The sequence below is a fragment of the Platalea leucorodia genome (assembly GCF_965183815.1).
Source record: "Platalea leucorodia genome assembly, chromosome: Z".
Taxonomy (NCBI): domain Eukaryota; kingdom Metazoa; phylum Chordata; class Aves; order Pelecaniformes; family Threskiornithidae; genus Platalea; species Platalea leucorodia.
The window spans coordinates 66081720-66103757 of record NC_138858.1 but is presented as its reverse complement, the minus strand read 5'-3'; the positions used below and the strand labels follow the sequence as shown (position 1 = coordinate 66103757).

At 40.9% G+C, this 22038-nt stretch overlaps 1 protein-coding gene across 1 annotated transcript; it reads right to left on the bottom strand.

Annotated features, from left to right (window-relative positions):
- Positions 1–3599: 3599 nt before the first annotated feature.
- On the bottom strand, positions 3600–20602 carry ALDH7A1 (aldehyde dehydrogenase 7 family member A1; the record flags this gene model as incomplete). Its single annotated transcript, XM_082337596.1, has 18 exons — positions 3600–4111; positions 4908–4983; positions 5917–5990; positions 6158–6255; positions 6707–6823; positions 7597–7703; positions 7994–8078; positions 8958–9052; positions 10367–10408; positions 11414–11511; positions 12388–12465; positions 13462–13506; positions 14126–14258; positions 14862–14985; positions 17050–17130; positions 18836–18901; positions 20194–20247; positions 20426–20602. The coding sequence occupies 18 exons, from the start codon at positions 20600–20602 to the stop codon at positions 4057–4059; spliced, it is 1605 nt and encodes a 534-aa protein (XP_082193722.1). The 3' UTR covers positions 3600–4056.
- Positions 20603–22038: the final 1436 nt, after the last annotated feature.

The following is a 22038-nucleotide window of genomic DNA, read 5'->3' as shown; positions in this document are numbered from 1 at the left end:
TTTGCAGAAAAAAATTTATTTAATTACCAGCTCAGAAGTAGTGTTCCTAGATGTGCCGGAATATGAAAGGCACTCAGAAGAAGAGGTTTGTGTTTCACACAGCTGGCTAGCGAACCCAGAGGCTGCTCTGCGCAGGAGGGACTGCTGCTCTGCGGCCCTTCGGCAGGGCTTAGCCTAACCAACAGCGACACCAGGAGGAACGCAACGATTAAAAAAAAAAAAAGGCTCCGCTATGCCTTACTGTGCAAGTCCCTGTCCCAAAATGCAGAAGCCTTTCCCTGTTATCTGGAGGTAAGCAATGAGCTGTACGGAAAATCAATGCTAATAATTTAGCAGAAGAAAGAGAGACTGTGAGCAAGTACGTACCTTTGTAGCAGGTACCCACAGGCAACCACGTTCAAAATGCAAGGTTAGACGAGACGATTTGCACTGCAAGAAGCACTTCAGTGGCAGCAGAAGTTTGCAAGCAACTGAATGCAATTAATCCATTAGTTTCAAACACTAGGCATGTAGCAAATGACAGCATGTTTTGCTGATCAAAGAATACGCGTTTCAGAATACCGAACACAAGATGTTAAAAAAAGTCCTTGCCAAGCCATAGTTTTACTCAAGAATTTAATTTTATGTGATTAAGTCATTTTGCCCATATATAAGCCTTAAAAATGTTTGTCCTCTTCCACACAGGAAAATAAAAATATACACTTGTGCAATACATGCCCAACACATTGGTGCAGCACCAACGTGGCAAATGATTCAGAAGACAAGCCAGGCAAAGAGCTCTCCTGTAATTTACACGTTCTTTTTTTATGTAGCTCCTCTTGAGATTAATGCAGAGACTTGAATGGATTAGTACAGGCCAATGAGTCTTGGATGCAGCAACAATATATATAATAGCTCACACAGAAACATAGGCAGCTGCCACAAACTAAGAGTTCTGGCAGCCTCTTGGTTTTGAACCCACCCAGAAACAAGGTGTAGAACTGAATGACAGAAAACGACATGATACAATATGAACAGCTTGCTCTCTTAGTGCTGAAAGATAACAGTAAGCACTTTCCCAGTTGTTTTAAATTCAGCACTGCAGGGCAGCTATTTGCAAAAACACAAGTTGAGACCTACTACTGGTGAGCAGTATTCCTGGTTCCTGAAAACAGTTCCCATACCAACTCTCCTATTGGGAACTGTGGTAGGATGCAATAGCATGGGAGAGTAGCAGCCTGCAGCTCACAGCCTGCAGGTTTGATTTTTCACCGTTCGTTAAAAAAGCAATTGCTCTGTTTTTTTTGTAAGTCAAAATGACATTAGTAGAATTTGCATTTTCCTTCAGTTAAAAATAATATGGCAAAAAGAAAGGAAGTTACTTGCAAGACTGTTCCCATCAAGGTCATTTCACAGTAAGCAATACTGTGCTAACAAATGAATTATTGATCACGTGTCATTTAACACTCGTTATTCACTCGTGTTACACACTCAGTGGTAATTAAGTTTATGCAACAGTGGATGCCGCTGATAGAATTTGTATTAAAACTGCAAGTGCCGTTATGTTGCACATACCAGTAGCTCCAAGACACATTTTATGAATTCTCAAATTGCTTTCCTCGGGTGAGATAACCCAATGACAGCTAACGCAGTGTACAATCTCGTGAGTGGACTTACCAAATTAAAAGCAGAAATTGAGAAACAAGGTGCTTACAGCATCTTTAAACCTCCTTAGTTTAATACCTCATCATAATCATAACTGCTTATAGGCACCTAAATCCTTGCCAAAACCTATTACAATCTGCAGCTGTCTTTAAAAGGCACTCTCCCCAGAGCCACTCACTGGAACTCCTTCAGCCACTCAGTTCAGGTAGGATTCTTCAACAACAGGTAACAAAATAAATAGAAGGGTGGAGAGCAGCAAATTGCAAAAATCATCTAAGGAATTAAAAGCTGTCTGGGAAGTAGATGAAGCACTATGATTACCTGCTGTAATGCCATACGAACAGTCCAATGACAATGCAGATAACACAGTCTTTGCAATAGAAGTTCATATACTCAGCAAAAGTCAGGATGAATTCATAATCTACTTACGGAGAGAGCCCATTATTTGTCTACATAAAGTGGATCTAATGAGCTTACTCATAATACACAGAGGTAGTTACACAAGTATTTCAAGCTGAGTCCTCTGCAAGACTACTCAAAAATTTGTGTTGAAGGATTGTTACCTATCAAAATGTCAAGTTAACCTTTAAAAAAAGGTTTAGCATGTTTGCTATACAGTCACCCTCTTGATTACACTCCTACATTTTTTCCATTTATACCTATTTTCAGATAACAATTTGGAGACCAGTCAAACATCAGACTCGCCATCCCATTTTTGTTCCATTCCATGGCCTGAGTTCACATACCTGAAGCCAGGTGGCAGAGTTAACCTTATTCCTGTAAATTAAACCACTGGACTTGCAAAATTATTTTATCCAAAGAGTAAAAAGGCCTTTATTTTCCAGAACAACAGATGTGACATAATGAGGCTGTTCAAAAACTATTAATAAGCAGCAAAAAGGGGAGAGTTCTTGAACTTATTTTTCATTGTTGAAATAGTTTCATAGTGACATTCAGTGCCACAGAACAGTGTTAAAGAACACAGCTTCTATAACTTGTGCTATTTTCAGAATAATTAAATTTAGAAATTGGATTGTTTCTTTGCCCTCTATCTGCTAATGATTTATCTGTCTGTGTAGGGGATTTCAGTTCTTTCTGTGTGCAACTACACAAAACTCTTTCATGAAATCTGTTTCCTAGTTAAATGGCCAAGCACAAAGAACTACAGGAGAGAGTTCACCTAGCTGTAAGAGACTCGGTAGGAAAAAACTAGCTGTTTGTTCTGTAGAAAGGGACACCCAAAATACTTTCCATAATACAGATGTAAAATTCAAAATACTATGTATTTTAAAACTAGATACTAAGGTGAAAGAAGACCAGCTAGCACTGCAGTACGTTGGACCTTTAACACAATTTGGATGACACTGCTATTATAAGGTGTTAGCGTCAAAATAGATCAAAAGCCAAACCAGAGTACTAGAATCTGAGCCCAAAATGAACAGCTCTGCCATTTTCAGAGATTGTGGCAATTTAGTACATAAGATTGAGAGGAAAAGAAATCTCCTCCAAAAATGGTACATTAAAAACCTCAGAAGTTACTCTGTGGCAATGTATAGTCAGCCTAGTAGCACCGTTCCTTTTCTCATCTTGGACTCTGAGCAAGGCTGCTAAATGAGCTGATGCAAATTCCCTCTGGAAGAGTATTCCCTCCTGGCTGCATCTCCAGTTCTTCAGCTCGTTTGGTTGTAGGGTGTCACAAGGGCTGTGACAACCTGAACTGGCTGTGGTTCCTCCCAGCGTTCAGAGGAGGTTCCAGGAGACTGCAGTAGCCCTTGGCCTTACCCCTCACCTCCCAACACACAGGGTGAAAGCCTCTTTCCTGAAGGAGAGGGAGGAAAACTGAAGCGACGCTTTTAGCCCAGTGAGACTTCTCCCAGCTGTGTGAAAATGGAGTCAGCTGAATGCTCCTGCTCCAGAACAACGAACAAAAAAAACCTAGAAGCCCAAGGTATGTCACAAAATGTACCTTTATTTATGCATTGAAAAATAGCCTTGTACTGCCCACCCCCCATAGCACCAGGTATCTGTAGGAAACTCAGCACATAGTTTGAAGCATAGACCTACTAGCTGGAAATATTGGTGAATGGTGGGGAGGCAGGGGATACAGGCAGTGCTGATACTGAAATATAGTGGTAAGGCAACAGAAGATTATTCAGGCTGCCTGAACCCAAGTTTGTTAGTTTCAGTTAAAACTCCCTTCTTCCCAAAGACCACATACTTCTCATTTGAAGGCTGAAGTAGTAATTTCATACATTGAAAGTGAAGCAATTTTAGAGTAGCTGATTTTTTGACAGAATTAGTATCCTTGCAGCAGATAAGATTCAGATAATTAACTTTCTTCGCCATGAGGCTTAGAAGGTGCTTGGTTCTGAAATGCTAGGAGAGTTCATGGCACGGCTGTCCATAAGGCTGTTACTGAAACTTGATTCCTTGAGCCAAAGGTAAATCCTTGCTGTAGTTGATTGTACTGCAAGAGAAACAAGTATTTAGAGACCAAACTTGATCACTAAGACAGATTATGCAGTCCATTTTCTATGCACACACTTTCTGATTTCTGTCACATGTATACAAAAGACTTCTGTAAGCAGTTTGCCTATTTAAAGTTATGAACTGACATTATTCCCGTTTTCAATATAGTAACTATGTATGGAGGAAGACCATATTCCCCATTATCTCTTCCTTGATAGATCAAGGAGAAAGTAAAGTATCATTCTCTATTTAATCTTTTACTAGGAGAATGTCCATACAGAAAAACCAAGGTGGGACTTCTCACATTCATAAGCCTTTGCGTGGAAACCAAAGTTAGCATAGATAAAGGCTAGGGAGGCCAGCAGAGAGTGGGAATGGTCAACCACTACAGCCTGTCACGAGATTTATGGACAGATACCCAACACGTAGCTAAATCACCTACCACTGGCAATAGTAGTCTCCTCACTGTGGTTGCCACTTCATGTATTTCCTGACAAGTTTCAGTAACATAATTTTTAGCCGTGTTTAAATCAGGCAAGAGCGGAAAAAAACAGAATATTTTTTTTCCTTTTGAGGAACAGTGAGCAAAGAAAGGTCTTTATCTAGACCCTTCAAATTATCTTCTACTAGGAACACAGATGTAAATTCTTGCATGAAGAAAAGGCAATTACACTCATACATGGTTATCTCACGTTTATCGAAGATAACCTCCTGTAGTCAACGATTTAGGTTTTGAACTTTCACAGGTTTACCTGTAATTTACATTTATCTGGAATTTAAAAAGACTGTCTTACCAAGTAGACCGTCTCATATAAAGTTTCCATGAATCACTTCCAGATTCTCTTCCTCCACCAGTGTGCTTTTCACCACCTGTAGGAAAAAGGCTATAAATGAAAACTTGAAATTTTTTTTCAGCATGGGAATCTGGACTAACTCCAGGAGGTGAAACATTTTGTAAATACTCATGGGAAAAACTGTACCTTTGCCCTTGTTCTGTATCTAAATAATTACCAGATCACCACCACATACAACTCACATAGCTAGCTCTCTCCTCATGCTTGATCCAAAAAACATCTGCCTGGAGTTGAAAGTCTCATCATGCTGGCACCAGAGGCCCTTGGTTTAAAGATATTTTGTTTTAACATGAGACAAGAGTACAAGAATGTGTTGGTTCTTGTACTGTTTAAATGGTAAAGTGAATATTTCTTCTTCCTTCCCCTCACTTCCTTCAGTATATACAAAAAAGAGAAATAAAGGCAAAAATGTATTTAAAGACTTTCTCACAAGAATACTTTATGTTGTAATTTTTATATACACATGCAAACACACACAACAAAAATACTCAAGGCTGTTTTAATTAAAAATGGTTTAAACGGTTTTCTACTCAGCCACATCTCTAAACATATTCAGAACATACTTCTGAGTTACATTCCCTTGATGAGGAGGGGGGAATAATACATGGAGTATTTAAAAACCAAATGCAGAAGTTTTTAAAAGCGGAAGTCCAACTACCTCTAGTAATTTTCTATTTTCTGCTAAAGCAGTATAATTCAAAATTAACTTCATTGATTTCTTTAGATTTAGTCATTTAAATGGACTGATTAAAACCTTGAAAAATTGGATGCGGACACCTAAGTCATACTAGTTTTACAGTGCTTTATTCTCTTCCAAAGTAATTAGAAAAAAAAAATATCCCCCCAGCTTTAAAAAAAATGAAGCTTTAAGAATAATACCAAGTCTCTAGACCTGATGCTAGAGGATTTCATCATTTAAAGGATAAAGAAATAAATGTAAGTAACATACCAAAAGCACCTCCAATCTCAGCCCCACTGGTTGGGATGTTGACATTCACAATGCCACAGTCAGACCCCTTTGGCCTACAAACAACACAATAAGACACAATTACTCCTCAGGATCAGGAAAGGTTCCTTCCCTAAAATGAGGGCTATAAAATGCTCCACTCGCATCATGCATAGGTTTACAAAAGACATGAAAGACTGTGCTCTTATGCTTCAGGAACGTAGAAAAATAACTTAAATTATACCCAAGCCAGCGGAAAATCCGTCCCAAATCCTTGGTGAAGATACTGCTGGAAAGACCTTGTTTTACTTCATTATTCCAGGCAAAAACCTCCTCTTCCTCCTAAAAGGAGCATGTGTCAATGGTTAAACCACGACCATTCAAAGCAAAGCAGTTACAAAAAAAGCACTGTGAGAAAAACCCCAACATACCATAGCCATAAGGCAAATACACTGAATGCCACTTGGCAAATACACATGCATCAAGTCAGGGACAGAATACCTCTACCACTGCACAAAACACACAACCTGCTTTTGAGCAGGCTGACGTGAACAACAAAAATCTATTCCTGTACAGACTCTCATCTTAACTCTCCAGTGGTCTTCACAGAAAATGCATAAATGCAGCCACACAGTGAGGTAAGCTATTACAGTGGATACCCCACAGTGCAGAACAGCTACCACTTCTTCAAGTGCTGGGACAATTACATGAACATGACATACATCTGAAATCTCTCTCCTGACTCTTCTGTTAGCATCCTTAACACCTGACTAATTCCCCATTGTTATTTTACCTTAAATTTCAGCACATACAGTATGGGGGCAAACGTCTCAGTGTGGACAATGGGTGCATTATGAGGAAGGCCAGTCACAATGGTTGGTTCAACATAGTTTCCAGGGCGATCTATAACCTTCAAAACACATAAAAGAATATACAACTGTGTAAGTTCAAACCAGTATCCTGCTTAATATTAGTGCAGGAAGGGAATCCTTCATGGTCTTATTACTATAGTTGTGCCTAACAATCAGAAATAGAAGGTCAGGTCATCTGAGTAGATAACTTAAATTTTACTCATTTAAGTATTTAAAATATAGAAGCATAACTTAGTCTACTAAGCAGGTAATCAAATCTCAAAGTCTAGCAGCTAACAAAAAACACTTCCTTTCTCCTACTTTTACGCTGATTAGTAACCTGATTAGAACTTTAAAGGTATTAGGAATAAAGAAGGTGCCAGTGAAAGACAAGAGTTGCCAGAGCGTTAAGTCCATGAGAATTAAACATCCTGTATGATGAGGATGTGCAAGTGGCTCTCTTGAATCTTCAGTATTTCCTGAAGTTTGATATTGTGAATCCAGGAACAGAACAGCAATTTTTCTTTGTTATGTGTTTGATATTCACCATTTACATTGCTGTTTGTATTTTCACCACCGCCTGCAACTAGGGAGTACTGCAAGGAACAGCCAAAAGCTCTTAGCCGTTTCTTGGAGTAGAAGGTAGCTTCTAAGTAGACCCATCTTTACCCTAAAGACAGGACTGCAATTCAGACATTCTCAGACTGACTAACTTAACATCCCGAAATGGGTGACAGGACAAACTGAGGCATAATTTTGGCCCAAGCCACCATGTTACTGTATTTTTTTTCCTAGAGCACTAAATGTAGCAGGGAGAATACAAGTAAGTCACCTTTCCACCATAGACCACAGAGCCACCCTGTTGTTTTGCTTGTTCCACTGCATCAAGGAACATTTTCACTGCTTCTTTGGTATGAAGAGGCCCATACAGAGTGTCAGCTAAAAACAAAAGATCCAAAGGCATACTTTCAGCAAAACTGTGTATGTTTGCAAATATTCTTACCATGACATTTTGGAAGTAATTATTTAATCTGTCCCAGATGAACAGTAGTAGCTGGATTCTTCACCTCCTTTTCAGAGTTTGTATTCTAAATGAAACCAGCTATTCCCACACCCTGGCAAACTGCTAAAATTAAATAGCTTTGATCTATAATCTCTTTGGAATTTAAACAGAAAGAAACAAAGAGAAACTTGTGTCCTAAACCCATGAGTTGGAAATAGCTACTTACAGTCCCACGGATCACCAATGCGGACCTGGGCATAGGCCTTAGCAAGCTTTGCCACCACCTCATCATGGATGCTTTCATGAAGGAACTAAACAAAATGTGATAAGAAGGTTATAAGACAGCTCAGCCTGTGTAACTATTCCTGAAGTACTACTGCAACTTTGCAGAGGGCTGAATGAAATATGGAGATAGTGTTGCTCCTATTCAGCAAATCCTGAAGCTAAAAATGAGCAAGGCCTTGAAACAGCACCAACACCATGAAATGAAGATTTAAAAATCTTCACCATAAAGATTTCAAAGAAGCAAAGAAACAAAAACCTCTTTTTAATTTTACCCCATCTCTGATCATTGGTATCAACGTGTTCTGTAAACTCTTTAGTTAAGTGTTTTAAGACAAATACTCAAGTAATCTTTATTGCTATAATTCAAGGAATCACTGCCCTTCCTATACATCCAAAGTTAACCCGCATCAATTTTGACTAATATTTACCCAATCAATGCAACTCTGAAAAGACTATACAGACACAGACTGACACTGTAACACCTTTAAACTTGTTGAAAATGATTGGTTAAAAATTAATAATAAAGTAAGCAACACACACACACTCCCCCTTGCTTTGCTGAAATCTAAACCCTGCACGAAAATTTGCAGCAGGCACAAGCAAAGAAGCTCTGGCAATGAAAACAGAGAAACACAGGAAGTATGGTAAGTTTTATTTTCCTGAGTTTTAGCACCAGGTACATTTAGAAACACATACAAAGAAACGCTTTAGAGCTAGAATTATAGCGGAATGACAAACTACCATCTTATTTTCCCATCATACTGATTTTTGACAAAGTAAAAATGTGTCTCAAAGATTATGTATCGCTCTCCATAATATTAGGAATTGTCAGGCATTTTCCGAGCTAATTTAGAATTAAGTTTAAATTCAGAGCCACCCAAACCAGACAATACACATTTACTCACCAGCCTTCTAGCAGTTGTGCACCTCTGACCCGCTGTTCCCACAGCGGCAAATAAAGCAGATGGGATGACAAGGTTCAGATCTGCATCTTCAAACACTGAACAAAAATTAAAACATCAACATGTTACTCAAGTAAACAGGCAGTTCGCAAGACTTAAGACACTAAAGAATATAATAAACTGACAGGCTGGTCAAGAAGCATTAGGAATAGTCGCACTAGCACAGCACACACAGAAACACCTCAAAACTCCTATTACTTTTACACCTGGAATTAGACACACATGATTGGACATAAATGTAGGTCCAAACAACTGAAGAGAGCCTTTTGCAGTAAAGCTTGCAAAGAACTTCAGCTTCATTTTAATTCAAGAAACTACAAGCAATTTCTTCCCATTTCATCACCTTGTCCCTCTCTCACCAAGAAGACATCTAGCAGCATAACGAAAACAGTGGTAAAGTGTATCCAGATGGCATGCAAAAAAAGTAGCTAAAACACATAGGTACACAATAATGTAAAATACAAATGAGCAGAACAAATTAATCTGGCTAGAAGACATTGGGATGTTTAAAGCAAAGCTAGTATGTACAAGCCTCAAAGGGTCCCCAAAATATCACTCAGCTTAACCAGCCCCACAGAATTCTCTAAGTATCCAAAATTTTTACTAAATTTGGCACAAAATCCCATCAAACAATGTTTATGCCATCATTCAAAGCCAAATGCAGAAAAAGCAGGACTTCCGTGCGAAAAACGAAACAATTTTCTAAGTATAAAGCAAGTTTATGCTACTGGCTGCAAAGTAGTACAGCAAAAAAGAAAGACCTGCTCAAACGTTGTTTTCGAAAGAGCTTAATGTTCTAGACAGGCTATTACATTTGTCCATAATATGAGAAAGGTGCAACAGAAGGCTACAACACAACAGGAGAGCAATTCAGGTATTTATCTAGCTTATATTTTCTTTCTGCCACATTGCTCAGCTTCACAGTATTTATATTATGTCTATCTAGAAACTAGATCATACCCTAAGCTACTTAAACCTGTAAAATGTGCTACTGAAATAAATACCTGCATGCTTTGTATACAGATGTACTTACATTCTAAAATGCTAAAAATCCGGTGTTCACGAGATTAGAACTATCCTAACATAAACATATTTAGCATTGTCCACATCCCATTACTGAAGCTTTCTGCTTCTCCCATTCCCTTCTTCACTTCAATGGTGAATACATGTCAGAGCTTTAACTTTCATTTTTTAATTAGAACACTACCCCTCGACAATATTGAAGACAGAAAAAATCCAACATTCTATTACATACTTTTTAAAGAGAGAAAAAAGGGATAATTTGCTAGAAATATTTGTATACTAACTTCCAAATATTATCTATGGGACTAAATTTCTACAGTGCATATTACCAATAATGGCATTGTTTCCTCCCAGTTCCAGCAGACTTCGACCTAATAAAAACAAACAAAACAAGTTATGTCATGCACACCTGTATTCACTGCACCTCATTCAGTGAGCTCACCTCTAACTAGGGCTAAGTTTCATTAAACATGTTTTTCTGGATAGACAAAAAGTTTTAGGCATCACTGTCAACTAATCACTCCAGCCAAAGCAGAAAACTACACCAAATACTACATCTGTCACATATTGTGAAGAAAGATACCTGGAGAGCTGTTAGGGCAGAAAGAAGCTTAAAAAAATAGGCAAAAATAGCATTGGAAAGGAGAAGATGAAAACAGAAAAAGTTGCAGCATAAGCGGTATGATGCAGACAAAGAAGAGGAGGAGGTGTTACAGAGATCAAAATACATACATAGAATTTAACCAGCCTTATTTATTTCTCCAGCAACTTCTCTCAAATTTGAGAGAAGGAATCACCATCTACTTCTGGGTGAATCTTTGCAATCTGTTGTGATTTTTTTTTTTTACGTTCCTATGAACTTCAAATGTATAAAATGAGAAAAACCTGTTCACAAGGTTTTCTGTTTAAAACTAAGAAGTCAGAATCCAGCAGCTGTGCACAGACTCATGCCTGTACACTTTTAAATATCTGCAACAAAAACAGCACCTCAAGAATGATAACTTTTCTCCTGTATTTAAAAGGAGTAAAAGACGAGGGGCCATTTCTCCATGAACACATTGCCAAAAGACCATAGGCCCTGACTGTTCATCTTGACAATCTCCATATATTATAATCATGGAACCCTGCCCAGAATTAACTGTAGGACCATGGATTTTTGGATACCCTGGAAAAAACGCTGAGTTGTGATAGAACAAACTGAAAAATCCAGTATCTAGCTCTGAGCAGTTTCACCATCTTATTTCCACCAAGTTAAAAAAACCAAAAAGTAACACAAGAGGTAAGGGAAACAAGCTGTTATTTTAAAATCCTATGGGGCTCCCCTGCCTTTCCCAACCATGGAAAGAAATTAAGTAGAGAAGACCCCACACACTCACCAAATCTCTCCTGAACCATGAGTGCTACCTGCTTGCCCACTTTCGTGCTGCCAGTGAAGGACAACAGGTCCATTCTCTCATCTCTTGCCATTGCTGTCCTGCACAATGGGAGACATACCACCATATTCAGTGGAAGAGCAGACAACTGGAAAAGCTGCTGGTACCTTCCACGAAAACCAACTTCAGCCAGGGAGATCTTTTAAAGTCAGAGCCACTTCTTTGAAAACATCACATAAGTAACTGAGCAGACAGCAGGAAAGCTGCTTCTTAGTCAGAAAAGGAGCAAGGTTGTTCCTCTCCCCCTTTTCAGACCGTAACAGCATCACCTGTACTAATTTTGGAATTCAATCTGAAGTACGTAGTGAGATCAGCTCTAATTGTTATGTTGCCTAAGAAAATACGGATACTTATGACTTTTTTTAATGCTTACCATGTTTTGTCTTCTCTTGAAATGCTCAAAAAATACATCTGAATATATGTTTGTACTGGGAATTTCCACGTTGTAATAAGCAAACAAAACTATTTGATTTGTACAGCTTCCAAGCAGAGGTATGCATCTATAAGCAACTGCAGAGTCCTACGTAAGCACAGAAAATGGTGAAGTATTCTCCTCCACAAGTGGTCCAAAAGGCCAATGGGCTATGAATTGAAAACTCTTAAGAATATGAGTGGAACTTAATATTAGCTCTATTCTTTGGATATAAGCATATGCAGAAGTAGAATATAAACTTAGTCATGTCTCTTCATTAAATATCTGGTAAGTTATTTGATAGCAGCTGATCTCACAACAGCAAGTGGAAAGATGTATTATGTTTACAGCAAGAGCAGTTTCGGACCAGTTGGTAAAAATGATGGCAATAGGTATGTGCATGTACTGGGAACTCCTGGAGATCAGAATAACTTTACCACAAGCACCTCAAAGAATATTCTTTATCCTCTATACATCTTCACAAAACAAAAGAAATGTTACCTACCCAATGTCTGCTCCACCACAAACCAGAGAACAGATTGCTCCAGGCACTTTGTTATCCTCCAAGACTTTGGCAATTATCCTGGAATCAAAGATGTAAAGATTTCAGAGATTTCTGGCAGGTGCATATAATAGGGAATGAACTATTAAAACTGTCTGACCATGCACTTGAAGAAGCTATAGATTTTTAAAAAGCAGCAGTCTTGCAGTTAATTGACATGTAGTTTGTACAATAAATAATACACTTCTCTTATCAAGGACTTTGGTGTTACAATCATAGCTCACACAGAAGACTGTAAAATATATTCATTACGCACCCACAAAACTGGCACAGACAAGCATTAGATCAGTGTGCAAAAACCTTGTCTACACAGTTAACTGTCTATGCAGTTATGGAGTTACATAAGATACTCATAAGTAGTTTGGGGCCATTGTTCTCAGGAGTTGATATTAAAGCTACAAGACTTAGTAATTAGTTATTTTAAAGGGACCTACTTATATTTAGCATTTAAAAATAAATGTTATTCGTAGTACACAATAGAGAAGTATTTAAAATGCTAATACAGTAAGCAAAGTAACAATAAACCTAGAATAAGTACCACTATGACATTTATTCTTTGGAGTTGTTGTTCTTTTTATCAAGAATGAGTTCTGAACCCTGGAAACACATGCTAAGATGTTACTAAGTTTGGATAATAAAGATTGTGTGAAGGTATCTTCAGGAAATAGGTCTACACAACCAGTCAGAAGAATTTGCCAAGAAACTGGGTGCTGAAGTTGGGCTGAGACTCCCAAAAAAAAGGATGACTCTGAAACATGAGTGTGTGATTGAGGGAAGATGAATTTCTTGAGCAATTCATCTTCTGCAAGGAAGCAAACCACATAGCTAGCCCTACTTCAGCAGAAGCACAGCCCTGGCCCCAGAAAAAAATGGCCAACAGTATAGGTAACATCCTATACATACTGTTACTTCTTAGGCAGCAAGGGGAAAGCAGTTCTTCTGACCACGAAGCACTACCTCAAACAGAAAAGAAGTTGTTTAAAAAGCAAGACAGAAAGCAAAGAAACCATAACTCACTTTGTAACAGCAACGCTAATGAGGGATGTTGTAGGAGCACCCTTCCTAAAAAGAAAAAAAAAAAAACAAAAAACCAAAAGACATTATTTTCTTTTCTGTTCTTCAAGAATAAGAAATAATTCAAATATGCAATTTTTATGGTATCTGAAATACAGCACACTTTGGTTAGGCTGGTTTTCAGGTGTATGTTAAGACAGGAACTCAAGCACGTGTTTCCACAGCTAAGCATTCAGAGCTTCCACTGAAATCCACATGAACGTGAGCTACGCCAGACATTAGAGTGAAGAGGGTAGATGAAAGCGAAGAAGGAGCGGAGAGAGGAAGTAAAGCTACTTATTTAGATTCTTAATTTTAGCTGTACCAATTCTGAAAATATTAACTGTTCGCTACCACTGCTGCAAGACCTCAACCGGGGTTCTTTATTAACAGGCCATTTGGCTAAGTCCTGGACCAGTCTGAATCTCAGTAGCTCATAAATGAGGTTACCACAAAATAAAACAAAGCTCTTTAACTACAAGTGAACATAAAAATAAATAAAAATTAAGCCTACGTGAGATAGAATCAAATATACAGAAACACCAGACGTTTGATAACAATTTCATGCCTGACATAATAGCAGTCTAATTTTAAAATACTGTTAGCATCTTGGAGAGCTGTATCTTACCAGAGGCAAGCGTTTCCACAGATCATTGCAATTGCACTATTCCACCCATAAACTGCCACGGGGAAGTTAAACGCTGTGATGATTCCTACTAACCCAACAGGATTCCACTGCTCTATAAGGGCATGGCCGGGTCCTGAAGGCAAAGACACAACATAACTCAATTTGCATCCATTTAATGTTTTTTTCAAAAGGAAACCATGTGAGCAAGGGGCCTAGCATCACTTCTCTGTCCACCAGAGCATTAGCTTGTGGAAAGCTGTATTATATGTGCTCTGCAGCTTACCGGAACGTGGTTAGCGAGGTTGTGGAAAAACCTAGTAACATGACAACACGAAGTTTTACTATTTTAACTATTCAGTTAAGAGAATGGTGATTGTTTGCTAGTCAACAACTGACAAAAAGGTCCCTCATTTCTAAATACACTGATGAACTTTTTACGTACTTTCCTCTAGGACCTTCATTAACAAAGAAATCAAAGAGAATCTAATGCTTCAAAAAGTGGTGAGAAAAATCTATTGTCTCTCTTGCTATATGCCACAGGCTAAGTAGTTCATTAAGGTGGCGCTACTGCCTACCAGCACATCTATTCCTAGAAAACATGCTCCCTAAACAACTCACAGTACAGAGATTTTGCTGCATTACATCACTGTATATTTAAGATACATCTCCATCTCTTCATTTGTACAAAAAAAAAAACCCAAAAAACCAAAAAACACATACATACACACATACTTACTTTCTGAAGGCAAAATAGGTCCACCAATCATTCGGGACAAACCAACAGCATAGTCACAGACATCAACATACTCCTGCACTTCCCCAACACCCTCGACAAAAATCTTTCCCATTTCCAAAGAGACCTGAAAAAATTAAGAGCAAGACAAAATTCTTTTTTAAAAAATTCCCTTGCATCCCCAATATATTTTGTCTCCCACTAATGTCAGGTATATCTGTATAACAAGTAAGATTTAATACACATTTTTTCATTAGAAGAGCTTCACCTCTTCCTGAGTTGTTCACAGCTTAAGGAAAGAACATAACAGACAACTAGGCAGGAGTCACATTCCCATAGAATAGAAGGAAATTAGAAGAGGAAATCAATGAACAGAGGAAATAAAAAATCTACTGACAGGAATATGCACAGTAATGAGGCTCATAGGTTTAGATCAACGAAACACTGAATTTTCATCAGGACATTTGCATACATTGTGGACCAGGTGTGGAATAAATTGGAAAAGAGGGATTACTCTGCTCCAGCAAAAGAAAATGGTCATTTACATTTTTCATAAGCAAACTACTCATTTTACAATATCTCAAAGTGAGTTTGAGAGATGCCATTTTCAAACACTGCTGAAAATGTCTACACATCTTTAGTATGTTAGTAACCTGGGATGTTTAGGATCTTTTTTTTATTTTTAAGCTGAAGTCAATTCTAAGCTACGTCCTTCTGTTAAAAGCATGTTAGATGTACATAGCAGACATACAGATTATCAATGAGAATAGGCTGGTATTTGAAGACATTTTCGTCCAGAAGGGAATAGTCACCCACTTAATTTTACAGTCATGCTCTAATATCTAGGTGCAACTTTCATGCAGATATCACCTACCACTTTAGCTTGATGACTGCACTTTGAAAATTATAGTGAGGAATACAGTTCGAAGGATTGCCACAAGATTTTATCCCCCATGCAAAGGTTAAAATAAAGGTGACTAAATGTATTTCTAGGTATTTCTATGATGCCTGTGGTCATCTCGAGACAGAAAGAATAGCCCCTATCTGTGACCAGATATGGAGGGGCATCAGACATGAAAAGACTAAGAAACACAGCTGTGAGTCCGTAAGTGCAGTAGAGATATGTCTGGATACTTGACAAGGACATTGTGAAGCAAGGCTGGAAATTCCCAACGGCATATGAAAAGCTGAGTTGCAATATCATTCGCTTCTACATATCCTAAAACCTGGATACCTGCTGCACAGCTTTTACCCTGAAGTTCACCCCCTATCCTGGAAGAGCTGAACAGACTTATTATCTGTTTGGGAAAACTAGAAAAATGCTCTGGCAATAAGTAACAAGTTTTGTCCAAGGAACATACAGCAAACTTCTGTCTGTCCACACTCACCAGGGAAGCTGTATGGTTTTTGAATACAAAAGCATGTTAGTACTCTAATTCCACCACAGAAACTCTGCTGAGGAGACAACATCAAGGGAAACAGCAGAACAAAGTTCTGTAGGTTAACAATATGGGCTTGACTACACATGGAGGTATTCACTGACAGCTGTTTCTGAATAGCAGCACATATAGGCAAGCCTTGTAAAAGGAAAGTGGCAAGTCCCCCACTTGTCTCCTTTTCTTCCCTAGCAACTAGCAAGTGTTTTAAAGGAGTGGTCCTTCAACCTTTATGTCCTGCACAGCACTGCAAGATGATCTCGTTAAGACCATCTCACCTTCTGAAGCCTTATACCTCCACATGTCAGTTCACAAAATCCTGCAGATCACCAGAAAGAGCTCAAGGTTAAAAGCTCTGTATTAGAGGAAGGTCTTTTTCAGGACACTTTCAGTATCAGACAGTGCCTTATCTGACAGGCAAGTGGGAAAACAGCAGGGCAACAGTTATAAGATTCCTCCCAGCCAGAGTACAGGCTCAGAATGAATTACACTTTCTTTTCCTGTTACATGTTATCATTTTCAGTGTAGGATGCCAGAATGCAATCTTAGGGGTTTTTTATTTTCCCTTTTTTAAATTAAAATTTCTTTACGCAAGCTAACAGAACTAACAGCATTTTAACAATTACTAAGGTTAGTATTGCAGAGCAGTACACTAAAAAACAAGAAAACCAGTTTGGGGACACCCCCCCCCCCACACACACCCACCCACCCACCCCTGCCCCCGTGAAGTTAAGCTGCTTCTTAGAACACCTTACCAAGCTTCCTAGAACTTTGATTTTTTGTCTCAGGGCATCACCAATCTGTCGCACTATTTCTCCACGCTTAGGTGCAGGGATCTAGTCAAAACAAGAAAAACCAGAAGAATCTATTTGAGATTGAACATCTGTGACTTCTGCTGCATATATACTGCTAGTTCACTGCCTCTGCAGTAAGAAATCAGTGATTGCTGTGCTTTTCCCCCTATCTTCCCAAGACATCGTTACTTGTTCATTTTTATCATGCACACTGCTTTACAAGAAACTGTTTCCTGCCCCACAAAGACTGATAACACTGCACACATTTATGTCTGTTCAAAACTTCAGTTCCACTGAATATTGCCAGAAACATTCAGATTATTAGTTCTGCTACTTCTGTTCAGCTACACCACCCACAATGCCCCCAAACAATCCGCTGCACCTCAAGAAACAAGTACTTTTTATAAAAGCCCACTTAACTGGTTTCTGAGCTTTTGAAGTGTACTTAACATCACATTTTCAAACTCTTTGTTTCAGTATGACAATAGCTGCCTACATTTATTTTGTTAGCAGATGCTGAGACACACGGAAGCCTCAATCATGAAAAAATTAAACCTATTTATGAAATATTAATAGATTTTTTTTTTAACGTAGTATCAGTATGTTAGGTAATAATCAATAGACAGGATCAATAGTAAACCGTACTCATGCAACAGGATTTACAGGATTAGAAACTGTTGATGAACAGGCAGTTGTAAAGACAGAAGTGATGAATATAAAAACCATGCAAGCATACCTCTTTACAGGCAAAATCTTTCAGACAAGCTCATTAAAAAAACAAAATTCACAAATGAAAAACAAACAGCTTTGAGACGAGGCTTTAAAGCATTTGATCTGTTGAACCTTTGTTATCTGTTAGGGCTGCTTTCAGATTATTTCCAAACACATCAGGAGCTGGCAGCCGCTCACCAACATTATATTCACAAGTTGTAACAAAAGAACACGTACTACCATATCCTGAGGAAGCTGCGGAAGCTGTTGTGTTTGTCCTAAACTTTGTTCTCTTCAGGCACTGCAAACTACTTTGCTGGATAAAATGCAGAATGCCCAATACCTTACAAAATTTAAGTTTCAGCTTGTATCAGAAGTGGCAGAAGTTATAAAAACCAAGCCTGGCATGGCCATCAAGAGAATGGATGCTGGCTGGACATAGGTTGTACAGGTACACTGAGAACTACAGCTTGCTAAGGAAAAATAGCTTAGCTGTTGTCTGACACAGCAACATAACACTAAAGTTTTGGAATAAGGCAGCTGTTTTGTGAAACACCAGGACAGCTGGTGAACAAAAAAAGCACACTCAAAACCAGCAGTCTTCTTCACCACATGAGAACCAGATTATCACCACAAGTTAGGTGTCAAAATATGCTGCAGTGTTGTCCCAAGAGAAAGCATGTGGCAACACCAAATTAAGCACACCCACATAAGCATACCCAAGGGATAACTTGCTCGCTACAAGGTTTCTGACCTTCAGCAGACCTGCTGACAATGGTTTACAGGCACAAACCTGTCTCAATTTGCCAGGCTATTCCAACAAACATTTTCCACAAGTCAATGTCCTCATCTTTGTATCTCAATGGTAAGGTGCGCAAGTTGTCTGGGTTTGTTTCTTGAGGCCCTCATTGCAGATTTTTGCTTTAATGCAATATACACAATATGAACATGTTTTTACAACTCCACCTGATAGAGCAATTTAATGGCCTTTACCTGCCAGAGATACATTATAAAAGATAAGTCTCTTTTAACTTACATCAGCCCAGACCTTCCATGCCTCTTTAGCCTTCTTTACCGTTTCTTCATAATCCTCCAAACTAGCCTACACGAAGAAGCATGTCAAAGAAAAAGTTAGGAAAACCAAAATCCCAAAACAAATGCCACAGAAAAGCTTCTGCATCCAACTCAAGACATTTCTAGTGGATACTACTGCACTACAGAATATCACTTCCATGGGAATTTTATATCTTGCCATAGATTACTCCCAATATGGCATGCTGAGTTGCTTAAAGTTACTGTCGAGGAAAACCATATGTGCTGCCTTCACCAAAAAAAAAACCCATGTGCAGAAATTTTCCTTCATATGACAAAGGATGCTCCATAAAGAATAGTTATAAGGGAGGCATTCATCATATATTCATGTATCAGCTTTAACCTTAGATACTACTACTGTTAACAGTATTAAACAAAGGCTGTGAGGACTGCCCTACTCCACCAGCCTCACTGGACATCAAGGGCTAAGCATGTCCAAAGAAGGGCAACAAAGTTGGTGAAGGGTCTAGAGAACAAGTCTTAATGAGGAGCAGCTGAAGGAACCGGGGTTGTTTAGCCTGGAGAAAAGGAGGCTGAGGGGAGACCTCCTGAAAGGAGGTTGTAGCAAGGTGGGGGTCGGTCTCTTCTCCCAAGTAACAAGTGATAGGACAAGAGGAAATGGCCTCAAGTTGCGCCAGGGGAGGTTTAAATTGGGTATTATGAAAAACTTCTTCACTGAAAGGGTAGTCAGGCACTGGAAGAGGCTGCCCAGGGAAGTGGTTGAGTCCCCATCCCTGGAGGTATTTAAAAGATGGGCAGATGTGGCGCTTAAGGACATGATTTAGTGGTGGACTTGGTAATGCTAAGTTAATGGTTGGACTTGATGATCTGAAAGGTCTTTTCCAACCTAAATGATTCTACGGTTCTATGAATCCTAATACCCAAAAGGTGCAGTTAGTGCCACAGCACTATTCTCACACTAAGAACTTCCACAAATTTGCCACGTGAATGCCACGTTGCTCTCCTTCACACCTCCCCCCGGCCACGCAGCTCCACCGAAGAGCCCCAGTCCACACCTCTTCTGCAGCTCCCTCCCTACAAACGGCGACGGGCGGGTAAAGGCGAACAGCCTGGTTTTCTTCCCAGAAAAGCCACAGGCTTATTTCCAGCAGACGGCCCGAGCTGCGACGAGCTCCGCCAGCCGCCCACAGATCCCGCACCCCCCAGACCCCGGCCGTCACCCGCCCCGGTCGAGAGGAGGCGCGGCTCCACAGCCGAGGCCCTAACACCCCTCAGAGGAGCCGCTGGGTCCCTGCCGCCGAGCTCCCCGGGCCGGGCCGGGCCGGGCCGCGGCGGGCTTACCTGCCGGACGCTGGCGATGGGCTGGTTGTTGGCGGGGCAGTAGGTCGTCACTACCTAGAGAAGGAGGGGCGGGTGAGCAGCGGGGCCGCGCTCCCCCCGGTACCCACCGGAGGGGGCGCAAGGCCCAGGCCCCCGCCGAGGCCCAGGCGCGACGCGGCACCGCCCCGCCGCAGGAACCGGCCGCCGCGGGCCCGCTCCCCCCGCCCGCCACAGGCCGCGCCGCCGCCCGCACCTGGCCGCCGCCGCCCCAGCGCCCGTTGTACACGCCCGGGTTCTCCTCCTGCAGGCCCAGCTCCCGCAGCCAGGCGTAGCGCGGCTGGCTGACCAGCAGGGTAGACATGGCGGCCGCGGCCGGGGCACCGGCCCGCAGCGGCAGCAGCGCGGCGGCAGCGCGGCGCAAGCCCAGCATCGCCGCGGCCGCCCGGGGCGGGGGGCGGGGGACAATGGCCGCCGCGCCCCGCCCCCGCGACGCCCCCCCGCCGCCGGCGCCGATTGGTGGGGGCGCGGGGGCGCCCCTCCGCCGGGCCCCGCCCCCGCCTGCCTGCGCCTGCCTGGCCCCCGCCGGCTGGGCCCCTGCCTGCCCGCGTCCTGCCCGCTGCGCCCCTGCCTGCCCGCGTCCTGCCCGCTGCGCCCCTGCCTGCCCGCCCCCCGCCGGCTGGGCCCCTGCCTGCCCGCCCCCCGCCGGCTGCGCCCCTGCCTGCCCGCCCCCCGCCCGCTGGGCCCCTGCCTGCCCGCCCCGGGCGGAGGCAAGTGGAGTAGAGCCCAGCCCATGCAGGGTCCCAAGTCCCCCCCCCCATCCCAAGTTCCCCTCGAGGGCCACCGCGCACCGCGGGAGTGCGGGGCGGCCAACCCCCCCAGCCGAGTGTTTCTGATAGCCGGGGACAGTAAGAGCGCGCAGGCATCAAAACAGGGAAAAAATGTAGCTAACCTTAGTCAACAGAGGAGTAGTAATAAGGATAAGTAGGAGTATGCACTACCGTTTTCATTCTTTAATACCATGCCTGAATCTCAGTGAAAACAAGTGGCTTCAGCTTCCAGGCTGGCAACTCACCCATGCTCCAGTGCTTGTGATTTTGCAATCTTTTTATTTCTCCTTTCCTGTATGCAGGACTAACATACTCACCTCACTTGATACGTACTCATCTTGCAAAATTGCAAGTGATTTTTGTCCCATATTTTTAAATTGTAATTCCCCTTCAGAGGCTTTCAAAATTTAGATGACTTATTTTGATCACGAAATGTTGTTTGTTTTCAGGAAAACAGTATTTTCTAAATGACCAAACCAACTATGAATAAACCCTGATACTAAGCTTTAAATGTCTTAGAACATACGTAAAGAAGAAAAATTCCACTGATCTCAAGAATGCCATAATTTATTTTTTGGTTTCCACAACTACACACTTTTTCTTACTGTGATTTGTATTAACTATAAATAATTTGCTGTTTAAGGAAGAGTTGTTCGAGTAATTTTTTTGAATGAAAAGTATCCTTGGATGATGTAAACAGATCAGTATTATAAAATAGCCTTCAATAGCTGAAGATGCTGTTGTCACTTGTACAAGGAAATTGGGTTTGGGTACTATAAAACTTCTATCAAAAAGTCAGCAACCATTCACCTTTGAGGGGAATATATAAGTTGCAAAAGCAACTCAAAAGGGAAATTAGTACATCTGAAAGGTTAAACTCTTTTTTTCACCAGCAGGATGAAACCTTACATCTACCTGGAGAGCAAACACTGACAAGAGAACAGCAGTATAGGCTTTCTTCCCCTGCTTTGACATCGTGCTTTTACAACCTTGACCTCAAGAAGCTATCTTACAGAAGGTATTGTAGATCAGTCCCAGA